This window comes from Hypomesus transpacificus, chromosome 22 (genome assembly GCF_021917145.1).
Source record: "Hypomesus transpacificus isolate Combined female chromosome 22, fHypTra1, whole genome shotgun sequence".
Lineage (NCBI taxonomy): Eukaryota > Metazoa > Chordata > Actinopteri > Osmeriformes > Osmeridae > Hypomesus > Hypomesus transpacificus.
The window spans coordinates 7,975,178-7,995,915 of NC_061081.1; the positions used below are offsets into that span (position 1 = coordinate 7,975,178).

A 20,738-nucleotide genomic window follows, 5' to 3' on the forward strand; every position below is an offset into this window, starting at 1 on the left:
CCGGAATTAGACTTGTCTGATCATTCCACATTAACCTCATCATAGTCACTCTCCAGCTCCGTAACATGCCACACAGTCAGTCATGTCAACCTCCCGCCCCTTCCCACACACAGTTCAACCCAGAGCCTTCTCTGGGTGAGGTCTGACTGTTGTCTGTCTCTCTAGGGGGGGGTCAACACCAGCGTGAGACACGGGGGGGTGTATGTGAAGGCCGTCATCCCTAAAGGAGCTGCAGAACTGGACGGACGCATCCACAAGGGTGAGTTATGAGGAGCTGGACCAATAGAAAAGGTCCAGTGACAGTGAAAAGGTCCAATCAGATTTGATTTGTAAAGCCCTTTTTACGAGCAACGTCACAGAGGGCTGCGCATACACCCATTAGAACTGCACCTCAACCCTCGAAGAAGACCAGGAGAAAGGGGGCATAGTGATCACAAAGACACAGATACTTGTCTCATGCAAATGCTCTGATCCTAAATATGACCAAAACCTGAAAGGAGACTCGAGGAGGCTTCCTCCAAAGTGGCCTGGTCAGAGAGCCCGCGGTGTGAGGGAGGTTTGTGGACAGTGCTGTGACCATGCCTCTGTGCTTCCTCCCAGGGGACCGCGTGGTGGCGGTCAACGGGAAGAGTCTGGAGGGAGCCACTCACAGGCAGGCTGTGGAGACCCTGAGGGACACGGGACAGGTCAGCCATGATTTAGACCTGGCTCCAGGGGGGTGGTGGAGCATTTCTCTCTATTTCAGACGTTTAGTAGACACTTTAACGGCAACTTAGAATGTGTAATGTGTTTAGTGTGGTGAACATCTTGCATACTGGCGGTGCAATAACTCTATAACTATTAAAACTGACAGATTGATTGGAGGGGTTTATCATCTCATTGCTCCCCCCCCCCCCCCCCCCCCCCCCCCCCAGACGGTCCACCTGCTCCTGGAGAAGGGTCAGCTGCCCGTAGACAGCGTCCACGCCCCCCTGACCCCCAAGAGCACCCCACCCTGTGGGGCCCAGTCACAGGCTCCAGAGCCCAAACTCAAACCAGAGTATAGCTTCATAACAAAAGGTACAGCACACAATACAAACAACCTAACGGAGAACAAGGCTGGAGAGAATGCACGAAACTGCATGAATGCATATTTTGTCAGTGGCTCCCCACCATTCACTTCTGCTTAGGGTTTAATACGTGTGTGTGTGTGTGTTGCTGTCTCAAGACAATGTGTTTGAGGTAGGCCTGCTGAAGAACTCGTCGGGTCTGGGCTTCAGCTTCAGTCGAGAGGAGAGCCCCCCCGACCAGCCCGCTGGCTCCAGCATGGTCAGGGTGAAGAAGCTGTTCCCCGGGCAACCAGCGGCGGAGAGCGGCCTCATCGACGTGGGCGACGTCATCCTCCGCGTCAACCACACGCCCCTACGAGGGCTCTCGCAGCACGTACGTCCCAGCCGACGCCAAAACACCCCCCGACGGGACACGTGTACTTGCGCGTCATCAGGTCAGTTCCAGCTGTCCTGATTTACTGTCCCTCTGTGTTAGGAGGTGATCTCAGCTCTGCGCGGGACGGGACGGGACGTGATGCTGCAGCTGTGCAGACCCGAACACGGCCTCCTGCCCGAGATGGACACCTCGGCTCAGGTGAGGCTCAGCCACGCTTTGGACGAGAGGCCCACCCCCGTGACGCTACGACCGCTAAACGTAGAACCTTTTTATGTTATCCCCTTTCCCCCCCCCCCCCCCCACCCAGACCCCCATGTCGTCCCCTCGCAAGGAGCTGGCGGTCCAGCCAGAACCCAGCCTCGGCCTGGCCAAGAAGCCGTCTCCAGGGGGCGGCGGCGAGGGCCAGAGGCGCCTGGGGATGGTGGAGGAGGCCCTGGAGAGGGTGCACCTCAAGAGCCACGGCCGCAGGGACAGCTACAGCGACAGCACCGAGGGAGACGACGAGGAGGTGGAGGAGGCCTTCAGCCCCGCCCTGGAGCAGAGCAGACAAGCCTGGGAGCGGAGTATCTACCAGACCCCCAGCGAAAGCCTGGGCCCCGGCCGCGTGAGCCAGCTGGAGAAGCCCTCCGAGCTGGATGACACCCTCCGCTCGGCCTACTACTCCCCTGACCTGTCCATGTGCAGGCCCGGCCTGAGGTAGGAGACTCTCGCCAGACGAGGCCGCTGTGGCTTGTCCCTGTGTGTCTCGCACACACACGTGCTTGCGTGTGTGACTGTCTGTGACCTTACAGAAGCCCTTGCTGAGGCCGTGACCGTATCTTCCGGATCTCTCCGCAGGTCTTCGTCGTCCCCCCTCACGCCTGATCTGGACGGCCCCCCACAGCCCATGATCTCCTCCCCAGACACCCCCAGCCCACAGCCCCTCCCTCCCCCTCTGCCCACACCCCTCAATCTCATGATGTCTACCAACGGCCAGGACGGGGAAGAGTTTGTGCCTGTAAGAGGGACAGACTGCTGGGGGGGGGGGGGTATTGATCTACTTGTATTGACAAATGTCTATATAATTCAAGTTCAAGTATTTTATTGTCAGATGCACAGAACAACACAGGGTCAGACTGGGCACTGAAATTCTTAGGACAAAACAACGCAATGCAACATGGCATAACATAACACATAAGTACACAGAATATAGATTACTTCTATGATAAGCTAAAATATAGTAAACCTAATATACAAATAATAATCGTATCAGTATTAGATATGGTTTAGCTGGTGGAGCCTGTCCGATGTGGTGATGTTGTTCACCTGCTCTTCAGGACGTGGAGGTCAAAGTGTCTCTGGTCAAGTCAGATAAAGGCAGCCTGGGCTTCACTCTGACTAAAGGAAATGACCTGGGCTGCTACATCCATGACATCATCCAGGATCCTGCTAAGGGAGACGGCAGACTGAGGCCTGGAGACAGAATGATCATGGTAGTGTTTCCTCACTGGAATGAAACTGTATTGGAACCAAGTTACTGTGTATGTTCACACATGATATCGGTATACGCACTTGAGGAAATCTGTCATGAAGTTGTCACCTAAATTCTGGACGTAAACGATCAGTATTGTAAACGAGTAAGCCTGCATGTTAAAGAGAACACGGTCACGGTACTCCCTCAGTATTGTGTCAACCATTTCTTTAGGCAACTTAACCAGCCAGCAACCTTTAGTGATCATGTGATGATGATGGCCATGTCCCTGACTCCTCCTCCTCCCCGGCAGGTGAACAACACTGATGTGTCCAACATGGGCCACACGGAGGTGGTGGACCTGGTGAGGGCGGCCCCCCGGGTGGTGGACCTGGTGGTGGGGAGGGTCCTGGAGCCCCCCAAGCCCCCCATAGAGGCCCACCTGCTGCCAGACATCTGCTTTCAATGCCAGGACCAAACCCTGGGTAAGGATCTGTTGACCACATTGGTAGGATTCGCACACAAACCGCAGAGAGGATCTGGGATCGTGAACCGTGTCACCCATTGTACTTCCACTGGTGGCAATGTTGAAATCTGACGTACAGATGAGTTGGACATTTCCCACACAGCCAACAGATGGCAGTACTGATGTGGCTGTGGTGTTGCCTCATTATTACATGTGATGCATTGACACTAACAAGAACATACCATGACCTGTAATATGTCCATATAGGGCATATTATATATCCCTAGGGGCACTTGTGATCGAAATCGACTTGCATTGTTCTGTCGTACATCCCAGATAAGGATCACCAAAAACAAAGCCTGGCTTTGAGAGAGAACCCACTCAAGGTGCACCTGAGACAAACGTCTCTGTAAGAAACCTGCGACCGCCTCGTTCCCTGGTCCTCCCTGGCCAGAGGAAATCTCCCTGCGCTCACTGCATAGCCAGAAGGCAGTACAAACAGCAGACCTGAGGAGAGCCCCATCTTCATACCCCCTGTCGGCTGCCCACACTGTTCCCTCAGGTCTGGTGCTGGACGGTGGGAGCGACAGTGCGTACGGGGTGCTGTTCATCAAGGACATCCTGCCTGGCTCGGCCGTGTCCGAGGAGGGCAGCCTGAGGCAGCTGGACCTCGTCCACTACATCAACGGGGCTCCCACGGTGGAGCTGACCCTCAGCGAGAGCACCAGACTGCTGGAGCTCTCCCTCCGAGACCTGGCGCTCAAGGCCACCAGGTAGGCTCAGACGCAGAGCGAGCCAGCTGCAGGGTCATGTGGAGGAAGCCATGGCTCAACTTTCCAACTTTCAACCAAAGCCAAATGAGAGTGGTTGTTGTGTTATGTTGATGTACCTTCCTCATCTTCCACAGGGATGGAAAGCCGGTTTCCCCTGAGCAGAAAAGTATCTCATCTCAAAACATCAGCAGCACAAAATTCTCCACGAGTATGAATGGTACGTATGAGATTTGAAAGGAAGGCCACGTTAAAGAAACTATTATTGATCTTGAATTTTTTTAATGCATTTTTGTTTTGCTTTGTAATGACATTTTGGGTAGTTTCTCAGTTTGGTGTTGTAGCAATGTGATGGTTGTTTTCCTTGTGTGGTTGAAGGTTATCTCCATGGAGACGATCGCAGTGATACAGAAGCTCTGTGTCCTTTAGAGGTAAACACACTGACACCTGCCTAGTGGAAAACCAGACATCGTGTTTTCCAGGAATGTGTCTGCTTGGACAAAAAACTCAAATCTAAAACTGAATCTTTCTAAAACATAAAGTATATTCAAAGTGTCCTTGAAATCCCTGTGTTTTAAAAGGACCATGTTCTCTTGTTTGGTGTGCTGCACGTACAGGAGGAACTTATTGACCTGGATCTGAAGAAGCCTGTGTCTGGAGGTCTGGGCTTCTCTGTGATTGGTGGAGAGAGGGGCATCTTTGTGAAGTCCATTACCCCTGGAGGAGTAGCAGACAACTCAGGCAGGCTGCAAGTGGGCGACAGGTTACTGAAGGTACATTTTGGTCAATTGTGGGCTCATTATTCTGCATGTTTTCTCGTGCAACACATGTTATGACCACTAGTGGCATGATGAGGTCTCTAACAGCACCGATGTGAACCTGTCTTGTGATTGGATGGTTAACAGGTGAACGAGGACCTCATGACAGGGGTGTCTCACACAAAAGCTGTCACCACCATCCGGAAAGCCAAAGACCTCGTTCACCTGATTGTGTCCCGCCCTCCAGACCAAAACGCCAGCACGTACTTGGCCTATCTCCCCGTCAGCTTAGACAAGTGCAACGGAAACAATGGTAACCACCCAACAGTAGTCTACACAGATCTTCCTCTGGGTTCATAGGAATGTTCACATACATGTCAACATGGTCTCACTGTGATGCGTCAATTCACCTCAAATGGTCATTTGAGGGAGGCAACAATAATGATATTTTGAACCTATATCTTAAACCCACTTTTTTTTGTTTTCAGATGTCAGTGAGGACAGTGGAGTGAAGATTAAATTGTGTAGTCCTCCTGAAGACCACAAGACCACCAGCCTCCCTGAAATACCACCAATAGGTTGTGTAATATGTTCCTCATCATCCACACTACTGACAGCCTAATCATACAAAAAATGTGGACTATGCTAAATATTTAGAAAAAAACTGTTATTTCTTTGGTCTGCACTGTTGATCAGCATACCATAGGGATCAGAGTGATTAAAAAAGATAGAGGAGGAAATTCCACATTGCAGGAAGAAAGTACAGTCTGGGAAGTCGGGGTGTGTATTGGTGCGTCTGTGTTGATTGTGTGTGTGTTTCTCTGCTAAGACTATGAGGAGGAAGGAGAGAGGAGACTGACTGAGCAGAGTGCTGAGCTGTCTGAGGACACCGACTGTGACGGCTTCTCGCTGCCTGAGGATTCTCCTGAGGTACACACACACACTCAGACACACACACACTCTAACAACATCCTTTACTGCTGCTCGTTTACAACGTTCACTCTTCTCCTCGTGTTGCTTCAGACTTCCCGGAAAGCTGAATGGGGAGAGGAGAGCGTGGACAACCCCCGGAATGAGAAGTAAGCAGGGCTGCCGCCACACTGTCACCCAACACCCAAACATCCTCTGGTTAATACTCAGACGTGACTGAACTCCAACCTGCCTGTGTGCCGCTCTCAGTTACCTGCAGATGAGCGCGGAGCAGCCGGAGGAGGATGACATCACGTGGGGCAGTGACGAGCTACCCATCGAGAACATCAACTCCATGTTCACTGGTGGTGAGCCGTGCTCCACACATGCCATGGCTGCACCATTAGAAAGGATGCCGTCCTCCAAAGGCAAACCCAACGGCCCGTTTTTGGGACGTCGCAAGACCAAGGGGGTTATGTGTTTTGTGGTCTGTTGCTTTCATTCAAGCAATGGAATGCTGTGCCTTAAACGCCTCCCCCACTGCCACACACAGATGGACCAATCATTACTGAGGATGAGCTGACCTCCCTCCCCCTGGTGAAAGTGGTCCCTGAGGGCCAGTACACAGGGCCCAAGCTCAGTACAGTAGTCCGTATGCTGAGGGGCCTCCTAGAGCAGAAGGTCCCCCTGCAGGAGTTTGAGGTAAGAACTTTGTCCGGGAAAAGGCCTGGGTGGCCTCCCAACCACTGTGGACTTTTCAAAAGTGCTCTTAGGAAGGGTTGGAAAAAGGTTTAAGATTAGATAGACCTTCAGATCATTAGTAGTAGCTTAATTCTCATGTGATTATTTTCTATTTCTGTCACTTTGTAACAGAACCTGCAGAATCTGCAGCCCCTGGATGACTGTTTGATTGGCCAGACCAAGGAGAACAAGAAGAAGAACCGCTACAAGAACATTGTACCCTGTAAGTTCCATAGATCGCTTCTGAATCTCTGAGTGTTTAACACTGAGGCTAGCTACATGGTGGGTTATACCCATTGAGAATAATATCTTGTATTTTATATTGTCATTTCTAAGTTGTGAACCATCCCTCTCTCTTCTTGTCTTGTCAGTTGACACCACCCGAGTAGTTCTGGGAAAGGACGGAGGCTATATAAATGCCAACTTCATCAAGATGCTGGTGAAAGATGAGCACTTCATGTACATTGCCTGTCAGGGACCCCTACCCACCACTCTGGGGGATTTCTGGCAGATGGTGTGGGAGCAGAAATCCAACGTGATCGCCATGATGACCCAGGAAGTAGAGGGGGGAAAGGTCAAGTGCCAGCGCTACTGGCCTGACACGCCCAGGACAGCAGAGATGGTGGACGACAGGCTACAGATCACCCTGGTCAAGGACCAGCACCTTGACAACTTTGTCATCCGTCTGATTGAGGTCAAAGACATCCATGTGAGTCTTTGATTTATAATTAGCCTCCAATAGATTTCCTGTTAATGGGTCCTGAACACACACACAAGTTTCTCTGCATGTGTAACAGAGTTGAATTGGTCAAACGCTGTTTATGTTAATGGATGTTTATGAGAGATGGTTAGTTTCATGCATGAGTCCTGAGATGAACCTCAGGATAAGAGTAACGGGGGACGAGGTCAGGATGGGCGACGCCGTGCCATGTGTTCGCCTTTGTGTGTTCATGCTGAACAAGAGATGACTGTGGACTTTTTCTTTCCTCTTCAGACCAATGAGATTCAGCGGGTTACTCATCTGAACTACACAGGTTGGCCAGACCATGGAACTCCCTCTCAACCCGAACAGCTGCTCACTTTCATATCCTACATGAGGCACATCCACCATTCCGGACCTGTTGTCACGCACTGCAGTGCTGGGATTGGCCGATCTGGAACCCTCATTTGCATAGATGTGGTTCTTGGCCTTATCAGCAAAGATGCCGACGTAAGTTTGTTTTAAAAAGGTTCAGGGTCTGATAGCCCAAGACAACGCTGTGGAGATTGTTTTAAAATGGTTGTTTTCTGTTTAGTTTGATATTTCAGATGTGGTGAGAAACATGAGGCTCCAGAGGCAAGGAATGGTCCAAACAGAGGTAACAAGAACATCTTGCATCTTTCCATTCATAGTGGAGTAGTCTATATGATCGCTATGTGCTTTTTCTAATTTATTATATTTTTTGTCCCATTGCACTTCTCCTTACAGGAACAATATATTTTCTGCTACCAAGTGATCTTATATGTGCTTAGATGTCTTCAAGCAGAAGAGAAAATCTCAGGATAGCGAAGCTGCAGTGCCCATAACCAGCCCCCCCCCCCCCCCCCCCCCTCCTGTGAAAGCTGCACCCCCACGCAGCACCCCCAAACAACCGGCCCCCCTCCTGTGGAAGCTGCACCCCCCCTCAGCACCTTTAAACACACACGCTACAGTAGCAGGGCTACCATGTACATGTTCTTACATTGCCTTGAGTATATACTTTTCCACAAAAGTAAATCTCATATTTTTATGATTGCTTTTGAGTTCCTCTCCCCTCTTTGGCTGCTACCACTCTTAATGCATTCATGACAACTGTTGATTTTGTTTAGTCCATCACATTTAATACTATGTTTTTATAGATTCTTGGATATTATGGTATGAGTATGAACGTGATGAATGAATTCATGTTTTATGTGGAGAAAGATCGTGTGTATTTTAAAAGCTATTTGATGCTGGAACATGCCTTGACAGAATACTATGACAGTATTTGCATTGTAAATCTATTATACAGTAATTGCTGACTGCCTGAGGTAATCAATGAATTTAAAGTGTACATATTCATCTCTTGAATACTGTGTATGTTATAAAATGTTACATAAAGGAGAATTTTCAATTTGTAAATAAATGACTCAAACATTTCCATGTGGTTGCTATTCATTTCATAGTATAATAGTAGGGATGGGGAAAAAATCGATTCGCAAAAATCGAGAAAACATTTTTTTTTTATGTAAGCATATTGAATCGAAATTTGATTTAAAAAAAACATTTTTTATCGAATCGTGACCCCCCCAAGAATCGAATCGTGAGGTACAAAAAGATTCCCACCACTACTACACGGTAAGCTGTACATTTATGTTTAATATTTAACCATGTTGCAGAGATAAATAAGTATATTCAAGAAAAGTCTACTTATTGTCACTGTATTTCATGAACTAGTTCTTAGAAACCCTTCAGCTAACTTTCACTTGTTTTGCAAGTATGATTAGAAGGTAGAGTATTTTGTTTTATAACTTGACATTAGCAGAAAGAATGTACCTTGTCCTTTAGTAGTGTCATAAGGGCAATTAGATTGTATTGTAGTAACTTTCAGCCAGTTTTGAACACAAGACCCTGACACAGTAACCCACATCCTTAACCACTGAGCTATCAGGGTTCATAAAAATCTCCACTCAACATTTAAATTTGACATTGAACTATCTAGTTGTAACAACCTGCAGAGTTTAGGTGTCAGAAAACCAGAAGCAAGCAGGGCCCCCCTGTTTGCTCAGGGGGTTAGTGTGCATGCGCTGAAAGCTGGGGCAGTACCACAACAGCCTGGGTTCAAATCCGGCCAACATTTTCAAAACTTTGGTGAAATGGTTCGAGCAAATGAATAATTGTGTCAAACTTCTCAGGGATCTTAGATAAATATCAGCCATGCCCGTCAAGTGTTTGGTTCCTTGGGAAGACAATGAAAAGACGATGAAAGTGTCAGCTTTCCCTGTACAGCCTGGAACACTGCATTTACGACCATTTTCAACATCCTTGAAAAACGGACAAACTTTCTTCTTTATAATTTCCATGGAAGTGCACAGCATTTTTTTTTTATGTAAGCATATATTGAATCGAACTTTGATAAAAAATCGTGAATCGATTTTTAATCGAATCGTGACCCCAAGAATCGAATTGTGAGCTTGAGGTACCAAAAGATTCCCACCCCTATATTATAGGCACCATATCTGGGTTTAGCCAATCAGGTTGTACAGGTAGTGCAGCCCCTTCAGATGTGCTCCTCTGTGTGAGGAGATGGACCACCCCTGCAGCCTGGGCTCCTGTTCCTCCTCATGCTCCCCCTGCAGCCTGGGCTCCTGTTCCTCCTCATGCTCCCCCTGCAGCCTGGGCTCCTGTTCCTCCTCATGCTCCCCCTGCAGCCTGGGCTCCTGTTCCTCCTCATGCTCCCCCTGCAGCCTGGGCTCCTGTTCCTCCTCATGCTCCCCCTGCAGCCTGGGCTCCTGTTCCTCCTCATGCTCCCCCTGCAGCCTGGGCTCCTGTTCCTCCTCATGCTCCCCCTGCAGCCTGGGCTCCTGTTCCTCCTCATGCTCCCCCTGCAGCCTGGGCTCCTGTTCCTCCTCATGCTCCCCCTGCAGCCTGGGCTCCTGTTCCTCCTCATGTTCCTCCTCATGCTCCCCCTGCAGCCTGGGCTCCTGTTCCTCCTCATGCTCCCCCTGCAGCCTGGGCTCCTGTTCCTCCTCATGTTCCTCCTCATGCTCCCCCTGCAGCCTGGGCTTCTGTTCCTCCTCATGCTCCCCCTGCAGCCTGGGCTCCTGTTCCTCCTCATGCTCCCCCTGCAGCCTGGGCTCCTGTTCCTCCTCATGCTCCCCCTGCAGCCTGGGCTCCTGTTCCTCCTCATGCTCCCCCTGCAGCCTGGGCTCCTGTTGCTCCTCATGCTCCCAGTAGGGAGCAGGACTCTAGCACTCTCAGAACTAGAGGACAATCAGTCAGGAGGGATAAAGAGAGAGGGATTGTGTGTGGCCACCACTTGCAAAACCATGCTGTTTTGGGGGTTGTCTTGCTGTTGCTTCCACAGTGCCCCTGTTGCACCAAAACACATCATATTGATTCCCCATTGCTTATGCTACCGAAACTGAACAGATTGATATTCCTGAAGTTTCATAAACTAATTTAATGAAATTAAAGATTTTGAGCAATATATATATATATACACAGTATATGTTATGTATACTTTATGTAATTTATTTCAATATAAAATAATCCACAAATGGACAGCGTTAACTATATTTTAATAGATGGCACTATAAGCCTACCTATACACAAATACAGATGTTTCACCCCATATTACAAAGAACACTTCATTGCCCAATTTAAGGCAGCCATTTGTTTTTATACAAAGTAAAATCCCATTTCAAAAGATCTTGATGATGCTGGGTAAGGAAAGAACCTTTCACTCCAGAGATGTTACTTATGGACCTTACTTCTCTTCACTAGGGCATCTCTTAGAGCAATCTGGAAGGAAAAGGTACAGAACACAACTAACTTAATGTGGATTTGATCAACATGAATCAATATCAGTCAAGTTAACACCTGCAGATACACAACCCAGATGTAATCCAAAAACTACAATGATTCAGTTGAACACTATATGCACAATGTAATATCAGCTTTCAAGCAATTCACTCATTCACCTGTTTGTCCCTGAAGGAGCGCTTGCCCTTGGTCCTGACGTTCTGACTGTGCCTCATCATCATGAAGTTCTTGTTCCTCTTCTTCTCCTTGTTGCTGGTGCTGGCAAATGGGTTGAGCTTTGTCCTCTTATGCACAAACTCTTTCCTGTCTGACCTGCCAGCCTAAAACAGAGCGAAATGGACCAGGTGCTTAACTGTCAGGAGAGAGGTGAGCTCAGTCACAATGCAGAGCAGCCTTCCTAATAAAGAGACCTACCATTGCCGTTGCCAGGCGTGTTTCCTTGTCTGCCTTAGGTTTCTTGTGCAGTTTCTCAATGTTCCTCAAGGTCAGAAGCTCCCCTCTGAAAATGTTTGCATCATATCATGTCAAGGTAAACAATGAATACGATTCACATTCCAACACAGTATTCCTCTGTATACAATTGTGAGAACAATGGGATCCAAGCCATTTCATAACTTTGTTGAATAAAAAGAAAAAACTATTTTTCTGGTACCTGACTATCACAAAACAAATTATTAGATTAGAATAGAACATGTCTTAATTCAATTAAATCTATTTAAATTGTTATGAATTTGCGATTAATTTTGTCATGAACACAGAGATGATATAGTTTAGAATCTTGCGGTCAAAAAGACTACTGGTATATGGCTATTCTTGTAGTTCTGAAATCCCAGTTCTAGTATTCAACAAAGTTGATCAAGACCATCTGATTGAAACTACCAGTTGCAAATGTAACTCACCTGTTGTCCCCCTCGTCATCACTATCCACCATCTTCCTCTTCTGAGCCTTGCCCGGCGCACCGGTGAGCTCCTTAGCCATCTGGGCCAGACGGATCTTCTTGAAATCATCCTGGGTGAGGACTCGACTGGAGCTGACGGCCTTGGCCTTGGCCTTCCTCTCCTCCACAGGCATGCTTTGGAGCTTCTCGGCCTGGAGGAGGCACCAGTCAGAACATACAGAGGAGGCACCAGTCAGAACATACAGAGGAGGCACCAGACAGAACATACAGAGGAGGCACCAGACAGAACATACAGAGGAGGCACCAGTCAGAACATACAGAGGAGGCACCAGTCAGAACATACAGAGGAGGCACCAGTCAGAACATACAGAGGAGGCACCAGTCAGAACATACAGAGGAGGCACCAGACAGAACATACAGAGGAGGCACCAGACAGAACATACAGAGGAGGCACCAGACAGAACATACAGAGGAGGCACCAGTCAGAACATACAGAGGAGGCACCAGTCAGAACATACAGAGGAGGCACCAGTCAGAACATACAGAGGAGGCACCAGTCAGAACATACAGAGGAGGCACCAGACAGAACATACAGAGGAGGCACCAGACAGAACATACAGAGGAGGCACCAGACAGAAAATACAGAGGAGGCACCAGACAGAACATACAGAGGAACTGCTCAATACGTCATATTGATTTACAGGTACAGTGCCCTCCAAAAGTATTGGAACAGTGAGGCCAATTCCTTTATTTTTGCTGTAGACTGAAAACATTTGGGCTTGACATCAAATAATGAACGTGAGACCAGAGATCAACGTTTCAGCTTTTATTTCCAGGTATTTACATCAGGATCTGATGCACAACTAAGAAAATATCACATTTTGTTTGAATCCACCCATTTGTCATGTGATCAAAAGTATTGGAACAGATATACTTAAAACATATTTAAGTGAATAAGACTTAATATTTAGTTGCAAATCCTTTGCTTTCAATAACTGCAGCAAGTCTGTGACCCATTGACGTCACCAAACTTTTGCATTCTTCCTTTTTGATGCTTTCCCAGGCTTTCACTGCAGCCTCTTTCAGTTGTTGTTTGTTTTGTGGGGTTCCTCCCTTCAGTCTCCTCTTAAGCAGGTAAAATGCATGCTCTATAGGGTTTAAGTCTGGAGATTGACTTGGCCAGTCTAATACCTTCCATTTCTTGCCCCTGATGAACTCCTTTGTTGTTTTGGCAGTGTGTTTTGGGTCGTTATCTTGCTGCATGATGAAGGCTCTGCCAATCAGTTTGGTTGCATCTTTCCTTAAATTGGCAGACAAAATGTTTCTGTAGACTTCCGAGTTCATTTTGCTGCTGCCATCATGTGTTACATCCTCAATGAAGATTAATGAGCCCGTCCCAGAAGAAGCCATGCAAGCCCAAGCCATGACATTACCTCCACCGTGTTTCACAGATGAGCTTGTGTGTTTGGGATCATGAGCAGTTCCTTTCTTTCTCCAAACTTTAGCCTTTCCATCACTTTGGTAAAAGTTAATCTTTGTCTCATCAGTCCATAAAACTTTGTCCCAGAATTTTTGAGGTTCATCTCTGTACTTTTTGGCAAATTCCAGCCTGGCCTTCCTATTCTTCTTGCTAATGAGTGGTTTGCATCTTCTGGTGTAGCCCTTGTACTTTTGTTCATGAAGTCTTCTGCGAACAGTAGATAGTGATACCTTCACTCCTGCCATCTGGAGGTTGTTGCTGATCTCACTAACAGTTGTTTTAGGGTCTTTCTTTACAGCTCTCACAATGTTTCTGTCATCAACTGCTGATGTTTTCCTTGGTCTACCTGTTCGACGTCTGTTACTTAGTACACCAGTAGTTTTCTTCTTCTTCAGGACATTCCAAATGGTTGTACTGGCTATGGCCAATGTTTCTGCAATGGCTCTGATTGATTTTCCATCTTCTCTAAGACTCACAATTGCTTGTTTTTCACCCAAAGACAGCGCTCTGGTTTTCATGTTGTTTTCACCTCTGAATACAGTCTGCATAGACAAAACCTATCTTACCCAATCTGAACCTGAGTGTAGACATTCAGTGTTATTTATTGATTGAATAATGTATGTAATAGGACACACCTGGGCAACAAAACACACCTGTCAGTCACATGTTCCAATACTTTTGCTCACGTGACAAATGGGTGGGTTCGAACAAAAAGGTGATATTTTCTCATTTGTGCATCAGATCCTGATGTAAATACCTGGAAATAAAAGCTGAAACGTTGATCTCTGGTCTCACGTTCATTATTTGATGTCAAGCCCAAATGTTTTCAGTCTACAGCAAAAATAAAGGAATTCGCCTCACTGTTCCAATACTTTTGGAGGGCACTGTATATGTGTAATATGCACTGTGACCAGGACGGTCCTTACCATTTCTCCAGTGGCCTCGTCTGAGGAATGGTGCACATCCACCCAGTCGCCATCTTCACCACCATCACTTAAACTGGCACTCTCCCACCCTTCTGGTCCCCATTAAGAAGAAACAGAAAGTTATTGTAAACATTTCTATTTTCGGTTATTATTATTATTTTTAACCTTGTTTAGGAAATTTCTCCAATCCATGAACCATGTACGTGAATGGAGAAACCGTGTTGTTGCAGTCCTCACCCTCATCCTCAGCTGCTTCCTGGTCCTCCTCTACTTCTAGGACCTCTGCTCCTGGGATGTAGTCCTTGGACTCCATCTCCCCGTAGTCCTGGATCCTGGCCTCCACTGACGACTCTGTTGGCCTCCCCTGGACACAAGACCATGAGTTGGCATTTGTTCACTGTTGACACACTTTGTCTATGCTCATGTTCTCCGCAAGAATTTCGTACCTGGACAGTGTGGGGAAATGGAAACTTTAGTACTCACCCTGTCTTTCTTATGCAGCATTTGTGGGTTCAGATTCCTGAAGAGTTGAATCAGTCCTCTGGCTGACATCATCACATCTAACAGGCAGAGGAAAGATCGCTAGTTATGTACAAACCACCCTTTGTAGCGATTACATATGTCAAGTAATGAAACAGGTTGTGACTACGCACTCTTATCTTTGTGAGTCTTGTACTGGACCAGATCCTGGAGGAGCTCCTCTGTTATTGAGAGGGGGCAGCGAGCTGCAACCTCCTTGATGGCGTTAAGGCTGTAGATATCAAATCCCCTCATTAGATTTACTACCACACGTGTGGTTTCTTTATGAGCAGTTACAGTACACACGTCACAGCACACACTATGCAAACAGCCCAGCCGCTTTAGGAATCAAGTAACACGCACAGTAAGCAATATCTTCCAACAGTATTAGCTCCCAAATTGTTAAGTACTTACCCAACGGTCATCACCTCGCCTGAGTTTCTGTCCGTCACAAAGTTATTAGCGATGGTCATGATCACAGGCTCGATGATCTGTGAAGGGGAGAGCAAACGCGTCACGTCTCCGATGTGAGATGAGCTATGCTGATTCTCTCTCTCTGGCCGGGTCCCGTCTTACCTCAGGAGGGACTAGCGGGTGAGAGGATTGTGCTGCACACAGGAGGATCTTGGTCACCTCTAAATGGGGAGAAACAGAGAGAGATCTAGCATACAATCACTTTCATGCTCCCCCTGTACAACTATTCCCCCAAATGTTTGACATGTTGAGTAGCTGGAGCACTCGCCTCTCTGATGGGGCTGAATAAACCGTTGGACAAATGGGTAGTAGTTGAAGAGGAAGAGCTGTGGAAGAGACACCACTGTCAATATCCAATGCTTGGATGTTTTCTGAGGCAATTCCTTGACCGCAGCCATGCCCTTACCTCATGAATACCGACCAGTCGAGATATCAGGTCCATCATCATGATCTTCACCTCAAAGCGCTCTTTGGAGTCCTCCAATTGTTTTAAAAGCTTCTCCGCAAAATCTGGGTATTATAAAAATCCATTGTAAGAGAAATGGCAACAGAGGTTCGTCTCATTTCAAGCATGTGCCAAAGGTGTAGCCCATACCTTGTGGATCATGGATCAGATGGATGGCTGAGAAATTGAACACCTCAACCTTCTTCTTCTTTTTGTGTTTCTGTGTAGTAAACATTGATTGATGAAAAATAAGTTCCAATAATAGGATGAAGATACACCTCTGATCAGAGACAACACAGAAGTTACTACTAGTGGTCATCAACGTACCTTGAGGACTTTCATTGCCTTCTCCATTTTCTTCTTGGACTTGGGGGTTTTCTTGTTTGTGGAATATCTCACCATCAAGTCTCTAGCCGACGGCCCCTCTTCCTGGAAACAACAATAAACATGACTTTGATCAGAACTTCACGCGCAGAAGTTCGTTTTTTCTCTTTACATTTGAACTGGGCTGAGATTACTTCTTCCCTGGGCCAGAAGTGGGGGGGAGCAGCTTAGGCCCTTTCTGGAAAGGTTACATGGGTATAGCTCTGTGGTAGAGCATTTGACCTCAAGGTCTCAAGGGGTTGCAGGTTTTAATAAAGCTTTCAAAAAAACATGCTAAATTAATACAATATTACATATTATAAGATTTCTGAAGGGTTGTGCTTTGCAGATCCCCTCTCCCAGCAACAAAATATGTCAAAAGATAAGTGTGAGACACTCAGTTTGCCCCACCCTACCCTACCTTAGCTACCTACCTACCTTACCCTACCTTACCCTACCTACCTACCACCTTGCCTTCTGCTCACAAGAACAAGCTTGCTTCTCAACTGCCGTGTACATGCACACCATTGCCCACACTTGCCTCAGACTCTGAGCCACTGTCATTCTTCTCATCCTCATCTTTACCCAGGAAGAACTTCATGCCTGCTACAAGGATCTGCATAGGGGTGAAGAAGACAATGTTTTACATTACATGCAAATTTGACACGGAAGTGACTTGGTATATGTACTTTGAACCCTATTCTGAGGATGTCCGATGGGAGTCAGGTGGCTGAGCGGTTAGGGAAGTGGGCTAGTAATCAGAAGGTTGCCAGTTTGATTCCCGGCCGTTCCAAATGACGTTGTGTCCTTGGGCAAGGCACTTCACCCTACTTGTCTCAGGGAGAATGTCCCTGTACTTACTGAAAGTCGCTCTGGATAAGAGCGTCTGCTAAATGACTAAATATAAATGTAATGTCCCAAAAAAAAAAAAATTCAAAAGCTGCATAGATTTGATTATTTAAGCTGACTGAGAATAAGGGGCATGGATGGAGATGAAGAGCTCTTACCTTTGTAACTTTAGAGAAACACGCAGTCGTGATGACATTAACAGTTTTGGGATCATTCCTGTGATAGATAGCAGATAGAAAGTGAACCATTATTTCATTTCTTTTTATTACAGATCTGCTTCAAACTTTTGGTAAATAACATTAATACTCACCATATGTTCCTCTTGTACAGTTCCACCATCACATCAAGAGAGATCTTGGCTGCAATGGGATTACTGTCTCTCAGCATGGTGTACATGAAGTTCTGTAACATCTGGAGACAAAAAGACGCACAATTTAGAGACATTTGTGGTATTTCCAAAATGCCTTCCTGTTGCCCGACAGCTTGCACACAGCGTTGGTCATGTCTAGCTCTGGTTTCCCTTTTAAGATATAAAAGCCAGAAGACCCTTTTAACACAATGACCCCACAATATTGCCATGAAGAAGACCCATCAACATGCCAGCTTTGCTTGTTTACACAGAACCCATTCAATGTCTGTACCTTTAACAGGGGGCTTTAACAAGCTGTGTAAAAGGAGCTAGTGTTTCCAGACTTCGGATGTGAATTGTGCTGGTGCAGATTAGTTTAGATTCTCAGTTTGTTATGAGGATTGATGGTATAGTTTGCATTTACCAATAGGCTATGTCGATAAAATCTTTACAAATATTACAGATGGAAAGACTTGCGATACAGAACTGAGTAGATCGTTTCTCACATCCTGATATCTAGATACACTTACCGTGTTGGCTTTGTTGTTTTTGTGCTTGGCGTTGATGTTTTTGATGTCAGCCACAATATGTGTGTACAACGTCTGGGAATAGATTACATGTGAGGGTTAAGTGTGGTAGACAGGTGGATAGATACAGATGCAGCTGATTCAGATACAGCAGGCTTACCTTCCTTAGGAGCTTGTCATGACATCGCAGCAATTCAAAGAACAATTCCAGAAGACCTGTGGGGTTGATGAGATTTTTGTTCCTCAGGAGAATCAGGGCTTTGCAGAAGGTCTGAGAGAAGGAACGAAAAACATGACAACATGTTACTCATGAATATGGCTTAGCTAGCTAAACAAATCTTATGGCGTCAATCATTATGTCCATAGTTTCCCTCTCACCATTCGTAAGTCTGATTCTAAGACCGTGTGATGGCTCAGAAGCAACTCTGTCAACTCCTGGGGGAACGTAGAGAGCTGCTGCAGATAGCAGTGCCCGACCTGAAAGACAAACAGTCAATATAATCATCCTATAGACCGGGAGACACATGACAGTGTGTCAAACTGTTTTCAAGTGTAAATCATAAAATCACGACATTAAAAACACATGATCTGGATTCTTACTAACCTGAGCCAGAAACATGACCAGGTCTCCAAGCTCTTTGTTTGGCTTGTCAGGCTGTAGCTTGAAGATCTGCACATTGGACTGATAATGTCGGTACTGTTGCAGGAACTGCAGAAAGAAATGTGTACCAAAAGGTCAACGTTATACATTTTTAAAACCCTGACATGACATTCTAACGTGTGTAGGAGCAAACCTCGATGTAACCTTGTTTGCTGTACAAACGTCTCATGTTTGTTTGACAATAAGTTTAACACATGTCAGCTAAGCTAACCAACTGTAACATACAGCTAACTAGCTATCAACTATTAGCGTTGGTTGACTGACCTCTTCAGTGTATGATTGAGGATCTCTCTTGATAAGGTTTTGCAATTGTGGAAGATTATTTGGCAATTTGTTGTTGTGTCGACCCGACATGATTACAAATTATTTGATATTTACTTCCGTAAAACTTGAACGATAACTAGCAAAACACCAGCGTGGCTCACGAGGGGGTCGCCATGTTGACTCATCTACGGGTAGGCTCTTTGGTCAAACAACATTTCATTTAATGGCAGATTGCAACCAACGTTAAGAGATGGGTTGCCGCCACCTACTGTTCGGGAGTATGAGGCGGCGGCCTACACTATCAAAAACAAATATACTGTACATATTTGGTCAGACTAAGCGAGTGTTGCAAGAAAATAGAAAATATTTCGGCCATTGGTAACAGAACTGTTACAAATCTCAACATAGCATACATTTAAATGCCTTAAAATAAAATGATTTTGAATAATTAGGTTCATAAATCTAATCGAACAATACGATTTGATTTGATTTTTATCAATATCGGTATCAGAAAAAAGACGCAAGGATCATTCTCTCTGCTTGACCCCACTAACTCTCCAGCTCAACGCTTGAGAGGGAGAGTATTTTAGACAAGGACCTAACTTTATATGGCAAATAGTCATGCAAGCACACTTCCCAATATCCCAGAAATGGTACCCGTCTCTCGTTTCCGATACTGAGCCCAGTCATAGGCTGCCCGGGGAGCCAGTCGAGTGGTGAACAAATATGTTTCCTCCACTGATTCTTTGGAACTGCCACGATGCAAGGCCATGGGAAAATGAATCACACTCTGAGAAACCATTCAAGGACTGTACATCACTACTGTTCACGGTGCTGGCAGCACTTCAGCTGCTAAACTGCTCTGGTGTTGCCACAACAACCAAATGTATACCAACCATTAAAAAAGCTATTCAGTTGTTTTACCATTTTCATTTTAATGTAAAAAAACAAGTATACATCAGAGTTGTAAAATATAGAAGACATCCTGTTAGTAGAGAGATGAGGTGGAAACATGGAAACACCACTCACAGTAAGAACGTACACACACACGTACACACACACACACACACACACACACAGAACTAGCAATACTGAAGAAAAAGCCAGTAGCTTACTACATAAGAACAGACATCTCCAGATATAATCATACATAATCATACATTGCTAAAAGAATATGCTGTACTTGAAATGAGAACGTCACCATTTTGTATTCCACTCAGTCTTTCTACTCCCCCCTCCTCCCTTAAACAGTATTAGGTACAAGCTTTGAGAGATGTGCCATATAAATAAAGGGAAGCCTGGTCCTACAATGAGGAAACCAGGATTCTGGAATGCCATCCTGAAACATTAAGATTCAAATACAGACAACACAGCAGCATGCCTGCTTGTGCTTTAACAAGTCCAGAAGGCATTCTGGGGGCTTCCGAGACTGTGTACAAGCACGGTTGTTTTAGTGTGTATGTGAGTGTGTCCATGTGAATGTGTGTATCTGCAGATGTTTGTGTATGTGTGTAGGGCTGACTGTGCATATGTATGTACAATATGTATTTGTTTTTGTATTTGTTGTGTGGGTGGATGTGTTTATGCTTTGGGTGCGTTTATGGGAGTGCAGTTCTATTTGTGAGTGAGGCAACAGAGGAGAGTAGCTGAGAGGCAGATCATATTTAAAAAAGATCCCAGCCTTTAAAACAGACAGACACACATACAGACCCCAGAGAGGAAGCAGGATAAATAGCAAAACCTTAACAACACAACAACTGTCTTCTGGTTTGTGATCAAACATGTCAAATGCTACACTCCCTTTTTGCTGGGAGGGAGGGAGACAGAAAGAAAGAAAACATGTAAGAGAATGATAGCATTTGATGTACATCATACACTCTACATCCTCCCCTACACTCTTTCATATTCATCTTTAATCCA

The 20,738-nt window shown here is 46.1% G+C and overlaps 2 protein-coding genes across 8 annotated transcripts in view; one reads left to right on the forward strand and one right to left on the reverse strand.

The window, feature by feature from the left end:
- The window catches only part of ptpn13 (protein tyrosine phosphatase non-receptor type 13), a 40,121-nt gene extending 31,445 nt beyond the window's left edge, over positions 1 to 8,676 (forward strand). For all 7 annotated transcript variants that reach the window (XM_047044375.1, XM_047044377.1, XM_047044380.1 and 4 more), the window contains 24 exons: positions 166 to 259; positions 601 to 686; positions 915 to 1,059; positions 1,208 to 1,422; positions 1,525 to 1,623; positions 1,733 to 2,121; positions 2,263 to 2,422; positions 2,742 to 2,897; positions 3,189 to 3,360; positions 3,904 to 4,114; positions 4,249 to 4,331; positions 4,490 to 4,542; positions 4,729 to 4,884; positions 5,017 to 5,182; positions 5,358 to 5,447; positions 5,699 to 5,799; positions 5,893 to 5,948; positions 6,049 to 6,146; positions 6,332 to 6,480; positions 6,652 to 6,742; positions 6,891 to 7,228; positions 7,514 to 7,729; positions 7,815 to 7,877; positions 7,988 to 8,676. In XM_047044375.1, coding sequence (XP_046900331.1) covers positions 166 to 259; positions 601 to 686; positions 915 to 1,059; positions 1,208 to 1,422; positions 1,525 to 1,623; positions 1,733 to 2,121; positions 2,263 to 2,422; positions 2,742 to 2,897; positions 3,189 to 3,360; positions 3,904 to 4,114; positions 4,249 to 4,331; positions 4,490 to 4,542; positions 4,729 to 4,884; positions 5,017 to 5,182; positions 5,358 to 5,447; positions 5,699 to 5,799; positions 5,893 to 5,948; positions 6,049 to 6,146; positions 6,332 to 6,480; positions 6,652 to 6,742; positions 6,891 to 7,228; positions 7,514 to 7,729; positions 7,815 to 7,877; positions 7,988 to 8,065 — 3,465 coding nt within the window. In that variant the 3' untranslated portion in view covers positions 8,066 to 8,676. The remainder of the gene's footprint in view (positions 1 to 165; positions 260 to 600; positions 687 to 914; positions 1,060 to 1,207; positions 1,423 to 1,524; positions 1,624 to 1,732; positions 2,122 to 2,262; positions 2,423 to 2,741; positions 2,898 to 3,188; positions 3,361 to 3,903; positions 4,115 to 4,248; positions 4,332 to 4,489; positions 4,543 to 4,728; positions 4,885 to 5,016; positions 5,183 to 5,357; positions 5,448 to 5,698; positions 5,800 to 5,892; positions 5,949 to 6,048; positions 6,147 to 6,331; positions 6,481 to 6,651; positions 6,743 to 6,890; positions 7,229 to 7,513; positions 7,730 to 7,814; positions 7,878 to 7,987) is intronic.
- A 2,004-nt stretch (positions 8,677 to 10,680) lies between these two features.
- Positions 10,681 to 19,026, reverse strand: sdad1 (SDA1 domain containing 1). Its single transcript, XM_047044851.1, has 22 exons — positions 18,819 to 19,026; positions 18,498 to 18,602; positions 18,272 to 18,370; positions 18,054 to 18,164; positions 17,897 to 17,968; positions 17,328 to 17,428; positions 17,176 to 17,233; positions 16,710 to 16,784; positions 16,133 to 16,234; positions 15,956 to 16,025; positions 15,767 to 15,870; positions 15,629 to 15,686; positions 15,463 to 15,521; positions 15,301 to 15,377; positions 15,021 to 15,118; positions 14,851 to 14,927; positions 14,605 to 14,731; positions 14,368 to 14,459; positions 11,962 to 12,152; positions 11,477 to 11,561; positions 11,221 to 11,382; positions 10,681 to 11,041 (listed from the first exon to the last, which is right to left on the reverse strand). Exons 1-22 carry the CDS (start codon positions 18,906 to 18,908, stop codon positions 10,994 to 10,996), a joined length of 2,061 nt encoding a protein of 686 aa, XP_046900807.1. The 5' UTR covers positions 18,909 to 19,026; the 3' UTR covers positions 10,681 to 10,993.
- Positions 19,027 to 20,738: the final 1,712 nt, after the last annotated feature.